Source organism: Gorilla gorilla, chromosome 16 (assembly GCF_029281585.2).
Source record: "Gorilla gorilla gorilla isolate KB3781 chromosome 16, NHGRI_mGorGor1-v2.1_pri, whole genome shotgun sequence".
Lineage (NCBI taxonomy): Eukaryota > Metazoa > Chordata > Mammalia > Primates > Hominidae > Gorilla > Gorilla gorilla.
The window spans coordinates 80,345,087-80,359,327 of NC_073240.2; the positions used below are offsets into that span (position 1 = coordinate 80,345,087).

The 14,241-nt window shown below is 45.1% G+C and overlaps 1 protein-coding gene across 3 annotated transcripts in view; it reads left to right on the top strand.

Moving 5' to 3' along the window:
- MINAR1 (membrane integral NOTCH2 associated receptor 1) overlaps positions 1 to 14,241 on the top strand; it is a 58,227-nt gene that overhangs the window by 32,578 nt on the left and 11,408 nt on the right. For all 3 annotated transcript variants that reach the window (XR_010131053.1, XM_055363942.2, XM_004056625.5), the window contains exon 2: positions 9,376 to 11,723. Coding sequence is in view for 2 of the 3 variants with exons in the window: in XM_055363942.2 (XP_055219917.1) it covers positions 9,426 to 11,723 (2,298 nt within the window). In the remaining variant the exon portion in view is untranslated. The remainder of the gene's footprint in view (positions 1 to 9,375; positions 11,724 to 14,241) is intronic.

Sequence of the window (14,241 nt, forward strand, 5' to 3'; positions counted from 1 at the left end):
TTATATGTCTTATTTAGTATTTATATCACTCCTTGAGTTAGAAGATTCATGCTTTCAATTCTGGAACATTCTTATATATTATCACTTTTATCATCTTTCTGTCATTCTCTTTTCTCTCTCCTAGAATTCCAAATAGATATTTGCTGAAACTTATCCTTCTATGCTCATGTCTCTTAAGCTTGATTTAATGGTTTTTGTTGTTGTCATTGTTGCTGTTTTGTTTTTTGAGATAGAGTCTCACTCTGTCACTCAGGCTAGAGTGCTGCGATGCAGTCTCAGCTCACTACAACCTTTGCCTCCTGGGTCCAAAAGCTTCTCATGCCTCAGCCTCCCGAGTAGCTGGGATTACAGGTGCATGCCACCATGCCCAGCTAACTTTTTGTATTTTTAGTAGAGACAGGGTTTCACCGTGTTGGCCAGGCTGGTCATGAACTCCTGACCTCAAATGATCCACCCACCTCAGCCTCCCAAAGCTCTGGGATTACAGGTGTGAGCCACTGCCCCCGGCCAGTTTCATGTCTTTTATCTTTGTATCTCTTTGTGCTGCATTCAGCTGAATTCCCTTAGACCTATCTTCCAGTTCATAGACTTTCTCTTTATTTAGATCTAATATGCTATTTAATGCCACTGTGTTTTGTATTTTAATGGTTCTTTTTCTATTAGTATACTTCTTTTCCAGATCTGTATGTACTTTTTTCATAGTGTCGTCTTTTATTTGGATTTTCTATTAATTTTATACCTTTACTTATTTTAAGTATATTTGTATCTTCTTTAAGATTGTGGATTCATTTTTTTAAGTTCTTGAAGTTCTAATCCTGCTGGTGATTTTGTGTCTGCTGATTGTTACTCATTGAGTAGTATTTTCTCTTGTGTGTTGTAATTTTTAAAAATATAATTCAACCTTAGGGTGGATTCTTTTCTCTGTGGTGCTCCTATGCACCTTTGATTGTCTTGAGTACTTTTGCTCTTGTTTCTGCTTGCACCCATGGACATTAGCAGCATGGAACTGATTTTTTACATTAATTTCTTAGCTCAAGAGTTCTTGCACACTGTGACAACATAAATTTGGGCCCCAAAATATTTAAGACATTGACCTTGTTTTCCATTTCTAAGGGGTAATTTTTTACTTTATTTAACCCAGAGCCCAGGCAGAGGCTGACAAGTGTCCTTGTTTACTGTGCACCAGATTTTTTTCATCCTTTCACATAAAGCTAGAGAATAGTCCTTCAAGGGTCCCAGCTTTATGCAGACATCTGTGTTTCTACTCTCCATCTCATGGAAGGCCTATCCTACTCTACCTTAGAAGGACCATCCTCTTTACTCTTAGGGCAGCCACAGTGCCAGCTCTCCTGTCTACCTCTGTGATTTTCAATCTCTTCTCTATTTCTGGAATCTGGGCATTTAGCTTACTCTCGCAAGTTTAGTTATGCCCGTTAAGAAAAAAATTTGCATCTTATCCAGCATTTTGAGGTGTTCATAATCAGAGTTTTTCACATTCTCTAAGCTTGCTTTCTTGCCAGATCTGGAAATTGCTTCATAATCACTTGACTTCTTTACCAAGGGCTTTGCACTAGGGTTGAGCTCTGCAGGTGTACGTCTTGAGAAACAGAAGTGTATCCCCTTCCCAACTCCTTGCTGCCCTCTTCAGCAATTTTTTTGTGGAAGATGGCTATCTCTGGGAGAGAAAGTGTTCCCCCTTAAGTTTGAAATTTTATTAGAGGTGACACAAACAATGTAGAAATTCTTAATCACAAATTTTATATTCCTAAATTGATAGCTTCCTTTTATAGTTTCACCAAATCACAGTAGCAACCACCATCCTAAAACCAGAAGCAAGACAAAATTCAAAACAAGCAGGCCAACACCGACGCAGGAATTACTTGAATACTGCAGATGAATTCTCTTGCAGTGTGCTTTCGTGAGCGTGAAATGAGAACATTGTGGCTGTTATATCTCTGCACTTTATTTCAGTTTTTGAAAGATCAATATATTTTGGTGTACTGGAAAGGTTTGATAAGAATACTTTATAACTGAGTTTTGCTAATCCAGTTCAAGGTATATGTCATTCATTTTGGGACTGTTGGTAGCAGAAGGGAAGATTAGATTTCTAATGGAGTTGGCGGAAATGAAACTCAGAGAGCTTGTCTTTTGTCCAAAGATTCAAGCAGCAATACTACAAACTATATCCCTAAATCATCTCTCTCTCTTTTTGCTCTGCTTTGATTAACATTAGATGCCAAGAGTGTGAGCAGTTGAATATGCGTAAGATTGTGAAAGGGTGGGTATTCATTTTAGCTCTGTAGACTGGACAGCAACAACATTTATCATGCCCAGAATGTGGCATGAGAAATGAACAAGGTGCCACAGGGTAATGGGAAAAAAAATCAGGCATCTGGTTCTGGCCTTTCCCAAAGCTACAGACTATTACCTAGTGGAAATACCTATGGGTTAGGAATTAGAGGAGCCTGGAGTTCTTCCCTTCGCTGGATATGGGTAGGAGGTTTTGAAAGGGGCTAAGACAATATGGATCCCCATCAGTGTATCCAGTAGGTTGCAGTGCTCATCTTAACCGCAGGCTTGCTCTGCTCTAACACCCACTTTGTCAGTTCGCAGCTCTCATTTACTACAGAATTGAGTTCAGACTCCCAGCCCAGAGTTTAGTGTACGCCCTATCTTAGTATGTTTGTGCTGCTATAACAGAATACATGAGACTAGGTAATTTATAAGGAACAGAAATTTACTTCTCATAGTTCTGGAGGCCGGGAAGTCCAAGATCAAGGTGCCAGTTTCTGATGTATCTGGTGAGGGCATTTTTGCTGCATCTTCACATAGCAAAAGGGCAAAAGGGCAAGCTAGCAGAATGCTGCACAAAGCCTCATTTTATAAGGGCATGAAACCCATTCATTAGGGAGGAGCCCTTATGGCCTAATCACAATCACCTGGGATGGTTTTTAAACCCTATTGAGACCTGGCCTCCCCTACCCTAGACCAGTTAAATCAGAATTCCTGGGAAGGGGTCTTAAAGGTCCTACTTCTTAAAACTATCACATTGGCAACACCTGAATCTTGAAGGGACACAATCAAACCATAGCACTCCCTACCTAAATTCTGTTTGTCCAGCTCCACCTCCTTCTCTCCATCCCTACCAGACATACAGACTCTTCCCTGCTGCCCTGTACCGTCATGCCTTCTGCCCTCTGCCTAGAGTACCTACCCTGTCCCTTTCCTCCAGACCATCAAACACTCTCCTCCTCTTTAGTCTTTGCAGCCACTGCAGATGGCACCTCTGTGAAGCCAGCTTTACCTTTTCCCCATGGCTGGAATTCATCTCCCCCTTAATCGAGTTCCCAGCTCCATGTTTATGCTCCTCTGGCACTTGACAGTCAGAACTGGCATTCTTGCAGACATTGATGAAAACAGCCTAGGTGTCAGGAACCCTGGGTGCTGGGGACAGTTCTGCCACTAGCTCTACATGTGCCTTTGAAAAGTCATGTTACTCTCTGGACCCCAGTTTTCTTGACCATAAAATGAAGGGTTAGGCTGGAGTTCACTGTGGTCCCATCCAGCCCGCTCTAAAGAGTGTTTTCTTCCCTTTACCTTTCTCAGCTGTGCCTAGCCCAGTCTCATGCACATTCTGGGTGCTCAGAAACAAGTTTTAGTGGGGGCTGGACACCTACAGAATCTTCAAGGACACATGAGGCAGACGCACAAAGTAAGAGTCACATAGGAGGGTGTGCCATAGTTTGGACTGGCGGGCGACGAGAGCACCCCCATTAATTCTGAGTGAGCAATTTCAACCTCTGGCTTTCAGAACTTTTCATGGAATCAGTTTTCTGAACTGTCTTCCTATTAAAAAAAAAAAAAAGCTGAATAATGAACCCCACAGCCAATTTGTTATTCCCCTCTGAGGTCGTGTGCAGCCTAGACAGAGGCAGTAAATCATCGGTCTACTGAAGGTCCATGGGAGCATGTGGTTGAGGATGAAGCTTTTTATAATGAGAAACTAAAAGTCTTTAAATAAGTTGAAAATATAAAACTTGAGAGGCCAGAATCCCGCTTTAGGCAGGCGTCTCTTGCTCTTTGTACAGAATAGAGTCATTTTTCAAAAATACTCCTTTTTTATAACCTGCAGAGGGTGCTGTGAGGTATGAAGCCACTGAGACTGCTAGAATTCCCATTGCTACAGCTGTTCCATGAGTGACAGCTGTTATTTGCTGAATGCCTGTCACATGGGAAGCTCTTTCTTATTAAGTGCTTTACATATGCTTGTTAATTAAACCCATTGTTACAGATGAAAAAACTGAGGCAGGGTGTGGGAGCTGTAAGTAACCTATCCATCGTCACATAGTGGGCAGGACTGGAGTCTGAGCCCAGGTCTGTGGGCCCCTGTCGCTCCTCTCTACCATTAGGCTTCAATGCCTTTCACAAACCTCATCCTTCCGACTTATTAAATGGGGCTTCTTGGTCCCAAAATCTGGAGGCCCATGGTTCAGAAATTTGGGGTGGCTTTTAAAACTCCTAAAGACCTGGACCCCTCCCAGGAATTCTGATTTAACTGGTCTAGGGTAGGGGAGGCCAGGTCTCAATGTTTTAAAACCATCCCAGGTGAATCTTACCTGGTTGAAAACTCCTGCGTGATAAGCGCTTTAGCCAAGGCACAGGCGGAGGGCTGTTGAGCACCACGGAGGGAACAGAGGAGACTCTGGGACCTGGCGAGGGACTGGGGCAGAAGGGCTGTTCCAGGAGCCGGCGTGGGTGAGCAGGACTGCGGGAGGATGTGGGCAGCCGAGGCAGCAGGCCTCCAAGCAGACGGGTCTGCGGGAGACACAGGGGAGGGGAGGCCTGGGCTACGTAGTGTTGGCTTGGGCAGTCAGTTGGGCCCGATGGGGGCCTGATGTGCTGCAGGCAATCCCCAGTCTGGCCTCATGATTTTCGGATCTCTGCTGCTCACCGGCTCCTCCTGCCAGCTTCCCTGCCGCGCTGGGCATGGCTGTTCCTCAGCAAGGAGCTCTGAAGCCAGGTGGGATGGAAGTCCTGTGATTGGCCTCTCAGAGTCTTTGCGGAGCTTTTCCACATGGGGATGGGGGTGACAGGGTGCTGCAGTGGCTGTGTTTGCAGGTCTTGTTGGCAGGCAATGTGCGGCATCATGGGGTCAGCTTCCCAAACGCCAGAGAGGGGTGGATTTGTTGGCTGCTTAGCCCCCAAAATATGCATGGAGATGTGCTGGGATGTTAAGAAAGTTTAAACCCTGAGGACAGAGCTAAGAGACACTTAGGAGAGAACAGAGCTGAGAGACACCTAGGAGAGAAAGAGTGTGGAGATTGTGAGTGAGCCTGTGTATGTGGTGTATACGTGTTTGTGAATGTGTGTGTGTGCAGAGGTGTGAATGTGTTTGTGGATGTGTGGGAGCTTGAGTACTTGTGTGAATTGTGTGTACACATGGGTGTGTGGAAGTGCGACAGCGTATGTGTGCAGGTGTGTATGAGTGTAGGTCTGAGTGTGTGTAGGTGAATGTGTGTGCTTGAGAGTGTGTATGAATGTGTTGTGTGTATGTACATGAGCGTGAGTCTGTGTTTAGGTCTGTGTGAGTGTGAAGCTGGGAAGCTGTGCAAGTGTCTGGATGCGTGTGTCTGGATGAGTGTGACTGAAGCTGTGTGTGTGTGTCTGGGCATATGTATGTCTCTGAGTCTGCATGACTGAAGCTGTGCAAGTGTGAAGCTGTGTGAGTGTGTGGGTGAGTCTCTGTGTTGTGAGTCTGTGTGTGTGTGGGTGTGAGTCTGGGTGTGAAGCTATGTGAATGTGTATGGGTATGACTGGGTGAGTGTGTGGGTGAGTCTGTGTGTGTGAGTGTATGGGTGAGTCTGTGTGGGTGTGAGTCTGGGTGAGTCTGGGTGTCTGGATGAGTCTGTGTGTGTGTGTGTTTGTGGATATGTGTCTGGGTGAGTGTGTGGGTGTGAGTCTGGGTGAGTGTGTGTGGGTGTCTAGATGAGTCTGTGTGTGTGTGGGGGTGTGTGTGGGGGTGTGTGGGTGAGTGTGTGAAGCTGTGTGCGTGTCTGTGTCTAGGTGAGTCTAAGTGTGAAGCTCTGTGGGTGTGAAGCTGTCAGTGTGTCTGCATGTGAGTGTATGGGTGAGTCTGAGTATGAAGCTGTGTGAGTGTGTGTAGGTGTGTCTGGGTGAATCTGAGTGAAGCTATGTGAATGTGTCTGCGTGTGAGTGTATGGGTGAGTCTGTGTGAGTGTGAAGCTGCCCTGGGACATATGTGCATGCACATATGTCCCAGGGCAGTTTGCTCAGCCCCCAGAGATTCCAGGCGGCTATTTCTGCCTTGCTCTTTGACCAGATCCAGCTTCAGACTGTGATGCGTTATGCTCTGAGTGGAGTTTCTCTAGCCTCCTTTTCCTCATTTCTCTTGAATAACTGGGGAATGTCCGTGCCCCCCTCTCTGAGCTGTTGCTTAAAATCATGTAAGGCCTCAGCACATAGTAGGTGGTCAGTCCACAGTGGCTCCTCCACCCCTCATTCACTTCTGTCAGTAGGCGGTGGATGCTTGTCCTCCTGGCATGCGATTGAGCCTAGTGCCCCTTCAACAGCGTCAGAACACCTGGGTTGGAGTCCACTTGGGCCCCTAACCCCATACAGGACCCCCAGCAACTCATGTCACCTCTCTGGATTATACAGTTACTTCCTCTCTGAGTTCCTCAGTTTCCTTATCTGTAACATGGGGGTGCTCTTCCTGCCCTACACAGTTGTTTGTGTGGTCAAATAAGGTAGACTGCTGAGGGCTTCATGCTGGAGGCTGGATCCTGTTCCACTGCTACAGAGCCTGGAAACAGATTTTTCAATCCATCTCTGCTGTTGCTCTTCTTCCTCTCTGGTTCTCGTTGGTGCATTGTAGGAAATCTGGGTGCAGTTTCTCTATGATAACTGATCATTACATGCACCTGTGCTGCACGTGTGTCCATGCACCTGTTTCTATCCACAGACCTCCTACTTTCAGTTTTGATAAAACATAACTCAGGCTTAACATATTTGTTTGTACTTCTTTTATTCACTTCAGGAGACACTGGGCCTTGGTTTTCCAAATAGGTTTTTGACCTGGGATTTCCTTTGCCATGCAAAGTAGGATAGAAAGTTGAGAAATCTTCCCAGAGAAGCAGAGTGTTGGGTTTTCCTGGGAGGTGCATGGTAGGACACACATGGGATTAGCTTGGAAGTCCTGAAAGGGCTTCGTGTCACCCAAACGATAAAATATATGCATGAGTTGTAGTTGTGGTTCCCAAAATTACATTCACTGGTCCTGTGCTCTGATATCTACACCCATTCATTTACTTGAGACCCCTTGTGACAGGTTGTCCCCACCTTTAACAAGCCAGAACATTTGGACACAGAATGCTTCCATCAGATGGATTGGAAGCCTGGGGCGGGGTGGGAAGAAATGGGTTTCCTGGTGACTTGTTCTGGGCAGGAACAGAACCTCTCAAGGGTTTGTTTCCTTTTCCTTGCAAGAAAATGCAAACCACTGGTCTCTGCATATCCCTCCAGGCATTCACGGGAGAAACCAGGCTAATGTTTATAGAAGCCTATTGGGAGTGGCTGCCTTCAGGATGGAGAGAAAGCTCATTACCTCTAGCTGCTAAAATTTAATCCAAAGAAAATATACTATTCCCTTAGAAAATGGGTTGGATACATGTGAACTGTGTTAACTTTAAAATCAACAAATCAGTTATCAAAATACTAATTTTCTAAGCAGTATGCAACCAGGGAAATGAACACATTGTGTAATTTGATGTGTGTCTGTAAGTCTTAGAACCTGCATCTATGTTTATCAATTAAGGGCTTCACCTTCTCTAATGAAATTTTGTTAAATGTTTGGTTTGGTATTTTTAATTTTACCATCCAAGATCTGTTAATGTAGTGTTTTTGTTCAATTTCAAAGTAAAGTTTATTATTGTTTGGTGCTTACAAAATAACAAATGCTCATTGTAAGAATTTTAGAAAAGATGGGAAATTAAAAAAAAACCTATAAAAATAACAGTGGTTGAACAGAAAAGGGCATGAGGAAACTTTCTGGGGCAATGGGAACATTCTAGTTCTTTATAGGGGCTTCGGTTTCTACACAGGCATACATAATTGTTGAAACATCAGCCAGTGCACCCTTAAGATTTGTGAACTTCATTGTACGTACATTTTACATTAAAAGAAAATCTGTGAACAGTTTTTGAATTGGGTTAATGATATGTATGATGAAGTATTTGGAAGAAGTGTACAGATGTCTGCAATTTACTCTGAAGTGAATCAAAAAAATAAGAAAGCTTGATGATGAATATATGGATAGATATGTAATAAAGCAAATAAAGTAAAATATTAATGGAGAATCCAGATCTTGGGTATATTAGTGTTCATTATAAAATTCTTTCAACTTTGCTGTATATTTGAAAACTTACATAATAAAGTATTAGGGAAGAGAGATTACTAATTCTGAAAAAAATCCATATTTACAATCCAAACTTAACCACTATTAGCATCTTAGTGCACATTATTTTCTTTCATTTTTGTTTTCAAGAATGCATAATTTTATACCATTATGATCTTATACAGATTTATTTTCATATTTTTTCACTCAATATTATATCATAGTTTTGTTATGAAAAGTCTTCATTATGTAATTTCTAAATTGAGGTATTATTTATGTACAGTAAAACTTACACTTTCTAGTTTAGAGTCCTGTGAGTTTTGACAAATGCCTACAGTCATGTAACCACCACCACAACCAGGATGTAGAACAATGATATCATTTAGGAAAACTTCTCTGTGCCCCTTTGAGGTCAACCCTCCTCCTCACATCCAGCTCTTGGCAACCACTGATCTGTCTTCCAGAATGTCATTAAGATGGAATCATGCAGTGGAGGATGTACCTTCTGACTCTGGCTTCTTCCACCCACACACGATACATTCGAGATTCATCCACGTCCTTGCATGTACTAGTGGTTTGTTCTTTTTTGCTGATGAGTAGTAGTCCATTGTAAGGATGTACATTAATGTAGTTTCAATGTTTGTAAAAATTCATGGTATATCATAACATGTTTATGTATTCTCCTATTTGGATATTTAAGATGTTTTGCTTTTTCATTATTATAAGTGCCATCGTAGTGAACACCTTTAAGCATAATTGTTATCAGTCATTAAGGTAGATTCCCAGGAAGGGAATTACTAAATCGAATGTTATGAATATTTTTACTGTCCTTATTACATTTTTAATCATTAAAATGTTTTTCTTTGTATTTCTTTATATGGTTTATAAGAAGCTTGACTTCAAACTCCACTGGTGTTTATAATCCTCTTTTCCTCCTCTCTTTCTCAATATTGCCACCACAGAACTGACCTGAAGTTTCAGTGTAGTCAGAGAGCTCTTCAAGTAATAAATCATGGAGACCAGTCAGGAAACTTCCCTCTTCTTGGTGAAGATCTTGGAGGAACTGGACAGCAAGCAAAATACTGTTTCTTATCAGGACCTGTGCAAATCTCTCTGTGCCCGGTTCGACCTGTCGCAGCTTGCCAAACTGAGAAGTGTGCTCTTCTACACAGCTTGTCTCGATCCCAATTTTCCAGCCACGCTATTCAAAGACAAGATGAAATGCACTGCGAATAACCAGCAATCAAAGAAAATCATGGTGGCAGCAGATATTGTGACGATATTCAACCTGATCCAAATGAATGGTGGGGCTGCCAAGGAGAAGCTGCCCACAGGCCGCCAGAAGGTACGCAAGAAGGAGGCATCCTTTGAATCATGTAGGTCGGACACAGAGATCTGCAATGCAGCTGAGTGTGAGCCCCTGAACTGTGAGCTGAGTGAGAGGTCTTTCAGCCGGGGCTACCCCACCAGGCAGTCGTCCAAGTGCCGGAAGATGGACTGCAAGGACTGCCCACAGTTTGTCCCTGCCTCTGAGCCTAACTTCCTGTTGGGAGTTAGCAAAGAGGTGAAAAACCGCGCTGCTTCCCTGGACAGGTTGCAGGCCCTGGCTCCGTACTCTGTGACCAGCCCTCAGCCCTGTGAGATGCAGAGGACCTACTTCCCCATGAACATCGAAAACGAGTCCATTTCAGACCAGGACTCCCTGCCCATCAACCAGAGCATCAAGGAGACCTTCATTTCCAATGAGGAGCCATTTGTAGTCCAGTCCTGTGTCCAGAAAAGGAATATCTTCAAAGAGGATTTTCACAATTTGATGGCAGTATCCCCCAGTTTGGTTGGCCCCATCAGCAAAGCAGAGAATGAGCACAGGGAACCCCAGAGTCGAAAGGAACCCCACAAGCCACCCTTCTTCAACCACAGCTTTGAAATGCCCTATAACAGCCAGTACCTGAATCCAGTGTACTCCCCGGTTCCTGACAAAAGGCGAGCAAAGCACGAAAGCTTAGACGACCTTCAAGCCTCTACATATTTTGGGCCCACTCCCGTGATGGGAACCCAAGAAGCCAGGCGCTGTCTAGGGAAGCCCAACAAGCAGACTCCCTGGCCAGCCAAAAGCTGGAGCCTAAACGCAGAGGAAGTTCCTGACTTTGAACGGTCCTTTTTCAACAGAAATCCCTCCGAGGAGAAGCTACGCTATCCAAATGCCAGTAGCCAGACTCCCAATTTCCCAGCCCCAGATAGGCACCCAACTTACCTTGTGCCAAAGGATCAACAGCCAATTCTCCCCATTGCTTATGCAGCAAAACAAAATGGGCTCAAATCTAAAGAGATCTCATCCCCTGTTGACCTGGAGAAGCATGAACCAGTCAAAAAGTTTAAAGACAAGAGCATTAACTGCACCAGTGGGCAGCTCAGCTCAGACACCAGTAGCGTGGGCACCCAGACTGAGCACGTGCTGGAGCCCAAGAAATGCAGAGACCTGTGCACCTCTGGTCAGGGCAAGTACAGTGACAGGCACACCATGAAGCACTCAGACGATGACTCAGAAATTGTCAGCGACGACATCAGTGACATTTTCCGATTTCTTGATGACATGAGCATCAGTGGCTCCACGGGAGTGATACAGTCGTCCTGCTACAACAGCACAGGGTCCTTGTCTCAGCTCCATAAGTCAGACTGCGACAGTTCCCCTGAGCACAACTTAACCAAAATTGCCAGTGGGGTCCCCAACAGCAAGGGAGACAAGGGCAACCGGCCTGAAAACACCCACCACTCGGAAGAAGAGCTGAAGACCAGTGTGTGCAAGCTGGTGCTCAGGATTGGCGAAATCGAACGGAAGCTGGAATCCCTGTCGGGTGTCCGTGAGGAAATCTCCCAGGTCTTGGGCAAACTAAATAAATTGGACCAGAAAATGCAACAGCCTGAGAAGGTGAGTGTGCAGATAGATCTGAACTCCTTGACAAGCGAGGCTCCGTCTGATGACAGTGCCTCTCCCCGGATGTTCCACGCACACAGTGGCTCCCACGGACCCAAACTAGAGAACAACCCTGACTGGTGCTGCTCTGATGCTAGCGGGAGCAACAGTGAAAGCCTGCGGGTCAAGGCCTTAAAAAAAAGCCTCTTCACCAGGCCATCCTCTAGGTCCCTAACAGAGGAGAACAGTGCCACAGAGTCCAAAATTGCCAGCATCTCCAACTCGCCCAGAGACTGGCGCACCATCACTTATACCAACTGTGTGGGCCTCAATGAGGAGGAGATAAAAGACACAGGCCCAGGAGATAATAAAGACTGGCATCGGAAATCTAAAGAGGTAATTTAAATTTAAGTTCACATAATCGGACACCAGCTTCATCATAGCCCTCGTGTATTTCAAAGCCTTGAACATGGCGTTAAACAGGCAAGAGGCCTGGCCTCTGTGTGCCAGTCATCCTTCCAGGTTTGGCAGGGTTTTCACATTGGAATAGAGAGGATAACACAGGCAGGTCGTGTGTTCCACCAGGTTGTCCATCAGCTAGGAGGAGCACATGCTGCGATGTTGCCGACAGCAGAACGTAGGGTTGGGATTCATTAGACAGGTGGTGTGAGAACAGATTTTCATAGAATGGGGAACGTATCAGAGCAGGCAAGCATCACCAAGGATATCTTCCTGTCCTTTCTGAAATAGGATGCAGGCCAGGTACACGAGGGAAAATACTGAAAAGGTGCTAGCTGATACATCCTTTTCATGGACTTCATTGTATGTGTGATGTTCCTTTTTAAGTATGAGGTTTTTTTCATTATAAAATAAATTGATGATTAGGAAGTAAAGAAGATAAATAGGATCATGAGGTCAGGAGTTTGAGACCAGCCTGGCCAATATGTTGAAACCCCATCTCTACTAAAAATGCAAAAAAAATTAGCCAGGTGTGGTGACACAAGCCTGTAGTCCCAGCTACTTGGGAGGCTGAGGCAGGAGAATTGCTTGAACCCAGGAGGCAGAGGTTGCAGTGAGCTGAGATCATGCACTGCACTCCAGCCTGGGTAACAGAGCAAGACTCTGTCTCAAGAAAAAAAAAGATAAGAAAGTCATTCATAGTTCTACCATGCAAAGACGGCAACTCTTAATCTGGTGTCTTTCCTTTCCTTTTTAGTTTTTTCTCTACACTGTTGTTCGTTGGAGGCTCTTTCATGTAAGCTCTGTGCTTTTGCATGTTTATAGCAGACTTCACTTCCTCAGTCCTAGAATCATTGTGCACACATACCCTTGAATCCTTTCTTTCTCTCACCCCCTGCAGTAAGGGTGGTTTGTTTCTATGGGACCTGTGGCCCATCCTGTTCATTCTAACTGGGTTACAGTGACCCCTTTCTGGCCAAGGTGATGCAACTTCAGTTTGTTGCTTGTCTCCATTCCATGTCCTGCTTCTAAAAGGTCAGTGGACAGACAAGGCCCTGCTCCTGAGGTCTCCAAGGTCTGAGTTGTCAGAGAGTGACAGTGGTGTGGGCTACAGACATTCAAAGCCAGGGAGGAGGCCGAGCTCCTCAAATGGTGCTGAGAAGGAAAAGCTTGTAAAACTGGGTTTTAAGGAAATTTTCAGGGTCCAAAGAGGGGAGGGAGTAGAAGAAGCCTCCCCCGCCGCCCCCAACCCCCCGATTTTAAATAAACCTCTAGTGTCTGCTGGTTACTGCTGTGTGCTTCTGGAGCGGCTTACTGCATGTGGTGTTGGAGAGGATCCAGAGTTTGATATATGCTGCCATGCTGGGCACAAGATGCCCAGATCCAGTCCTCCCCTCGAGTTCTATTGTCACTATCTCTTAGCTGCCAGGGTCTGGCCAGGTTTCTGGTGCTTTGGGTTTCAGATATCATTGAACAGTGGCCATTTAGAGAACTCAAATGGTTAGGTGCTTCTGTAGAAATATTAGGTTAAACTGAACCAGCCATGCCTCCCACCTATCAAATGTCAAAGCTTCACAAAGCCAGCAGGAATGAGCAGACACAAGCTTCAGTCAGATCCGCTCGATAGGCCTAACACAAAGTTGCTAACACTGGGGATGCATTCTCTTTATTTTCTCCCCTTCTGCAACCTCATTTCTCCTTCCTGGCTTGTGACTCTCACCACCTTGGGGATGGTGATTCCCATGGTAGTGACCAGACCCAGCCCACCTTTGGAGCTTTGGTTGCATATGTCAAACTGCTGAAGGCCAGTTTCCCCTAAATGTCTTGCCTACATGTCAAAATCTACAGTTCCCAAAGCAGGCTTTTCTGTTCCTTTAAAACCAGTGTTCCCTCTCACTATTTCCATTCTGGGAGGGGTGAGGATGGGGTCAGCATTCTAGCAATCCTCCAAACTGAAGAAGCCCCTCTGGTCCCTCCTCTTGGGCTCACTTTGTCCAGCGTAGCTACCAGACCCTATGGATTTGCGTTCTGTCATGTCTTTTGCAACTCTGCCTTCTTTTCCATTTACACCTCTACCTTGAGTCAAGGCTCTTTCCCTACCGGGGATCCTTGCACATTCTCCACCTTCCATCTCATCTCATGGGCCACTGCTGTATTCACTTTCCTAAAATGCCACTCTCTGTGGTTGCGCAGGGCCCCCTATTCCCCACTCTTCTCTGACTCTCCTTTGCCTCTGCAAAGAGTTGCAAACGTCTTAGCCAGGCCTTCACAACCCTGTGAATTTCATGTACCTTTCCTCAGCTAGAAGGCTCTGTTATACCTTGACTGGACCCTGCTCTACCTTGATGAGTCTTCCTGTTTTGCCTCAAAATAGCCATGCTCATTCATTTGGTCACCCATTCAGTAAACACTAATTGAGCACCTATGACAGCCAGGCCCTATTTCACTGTCAAAC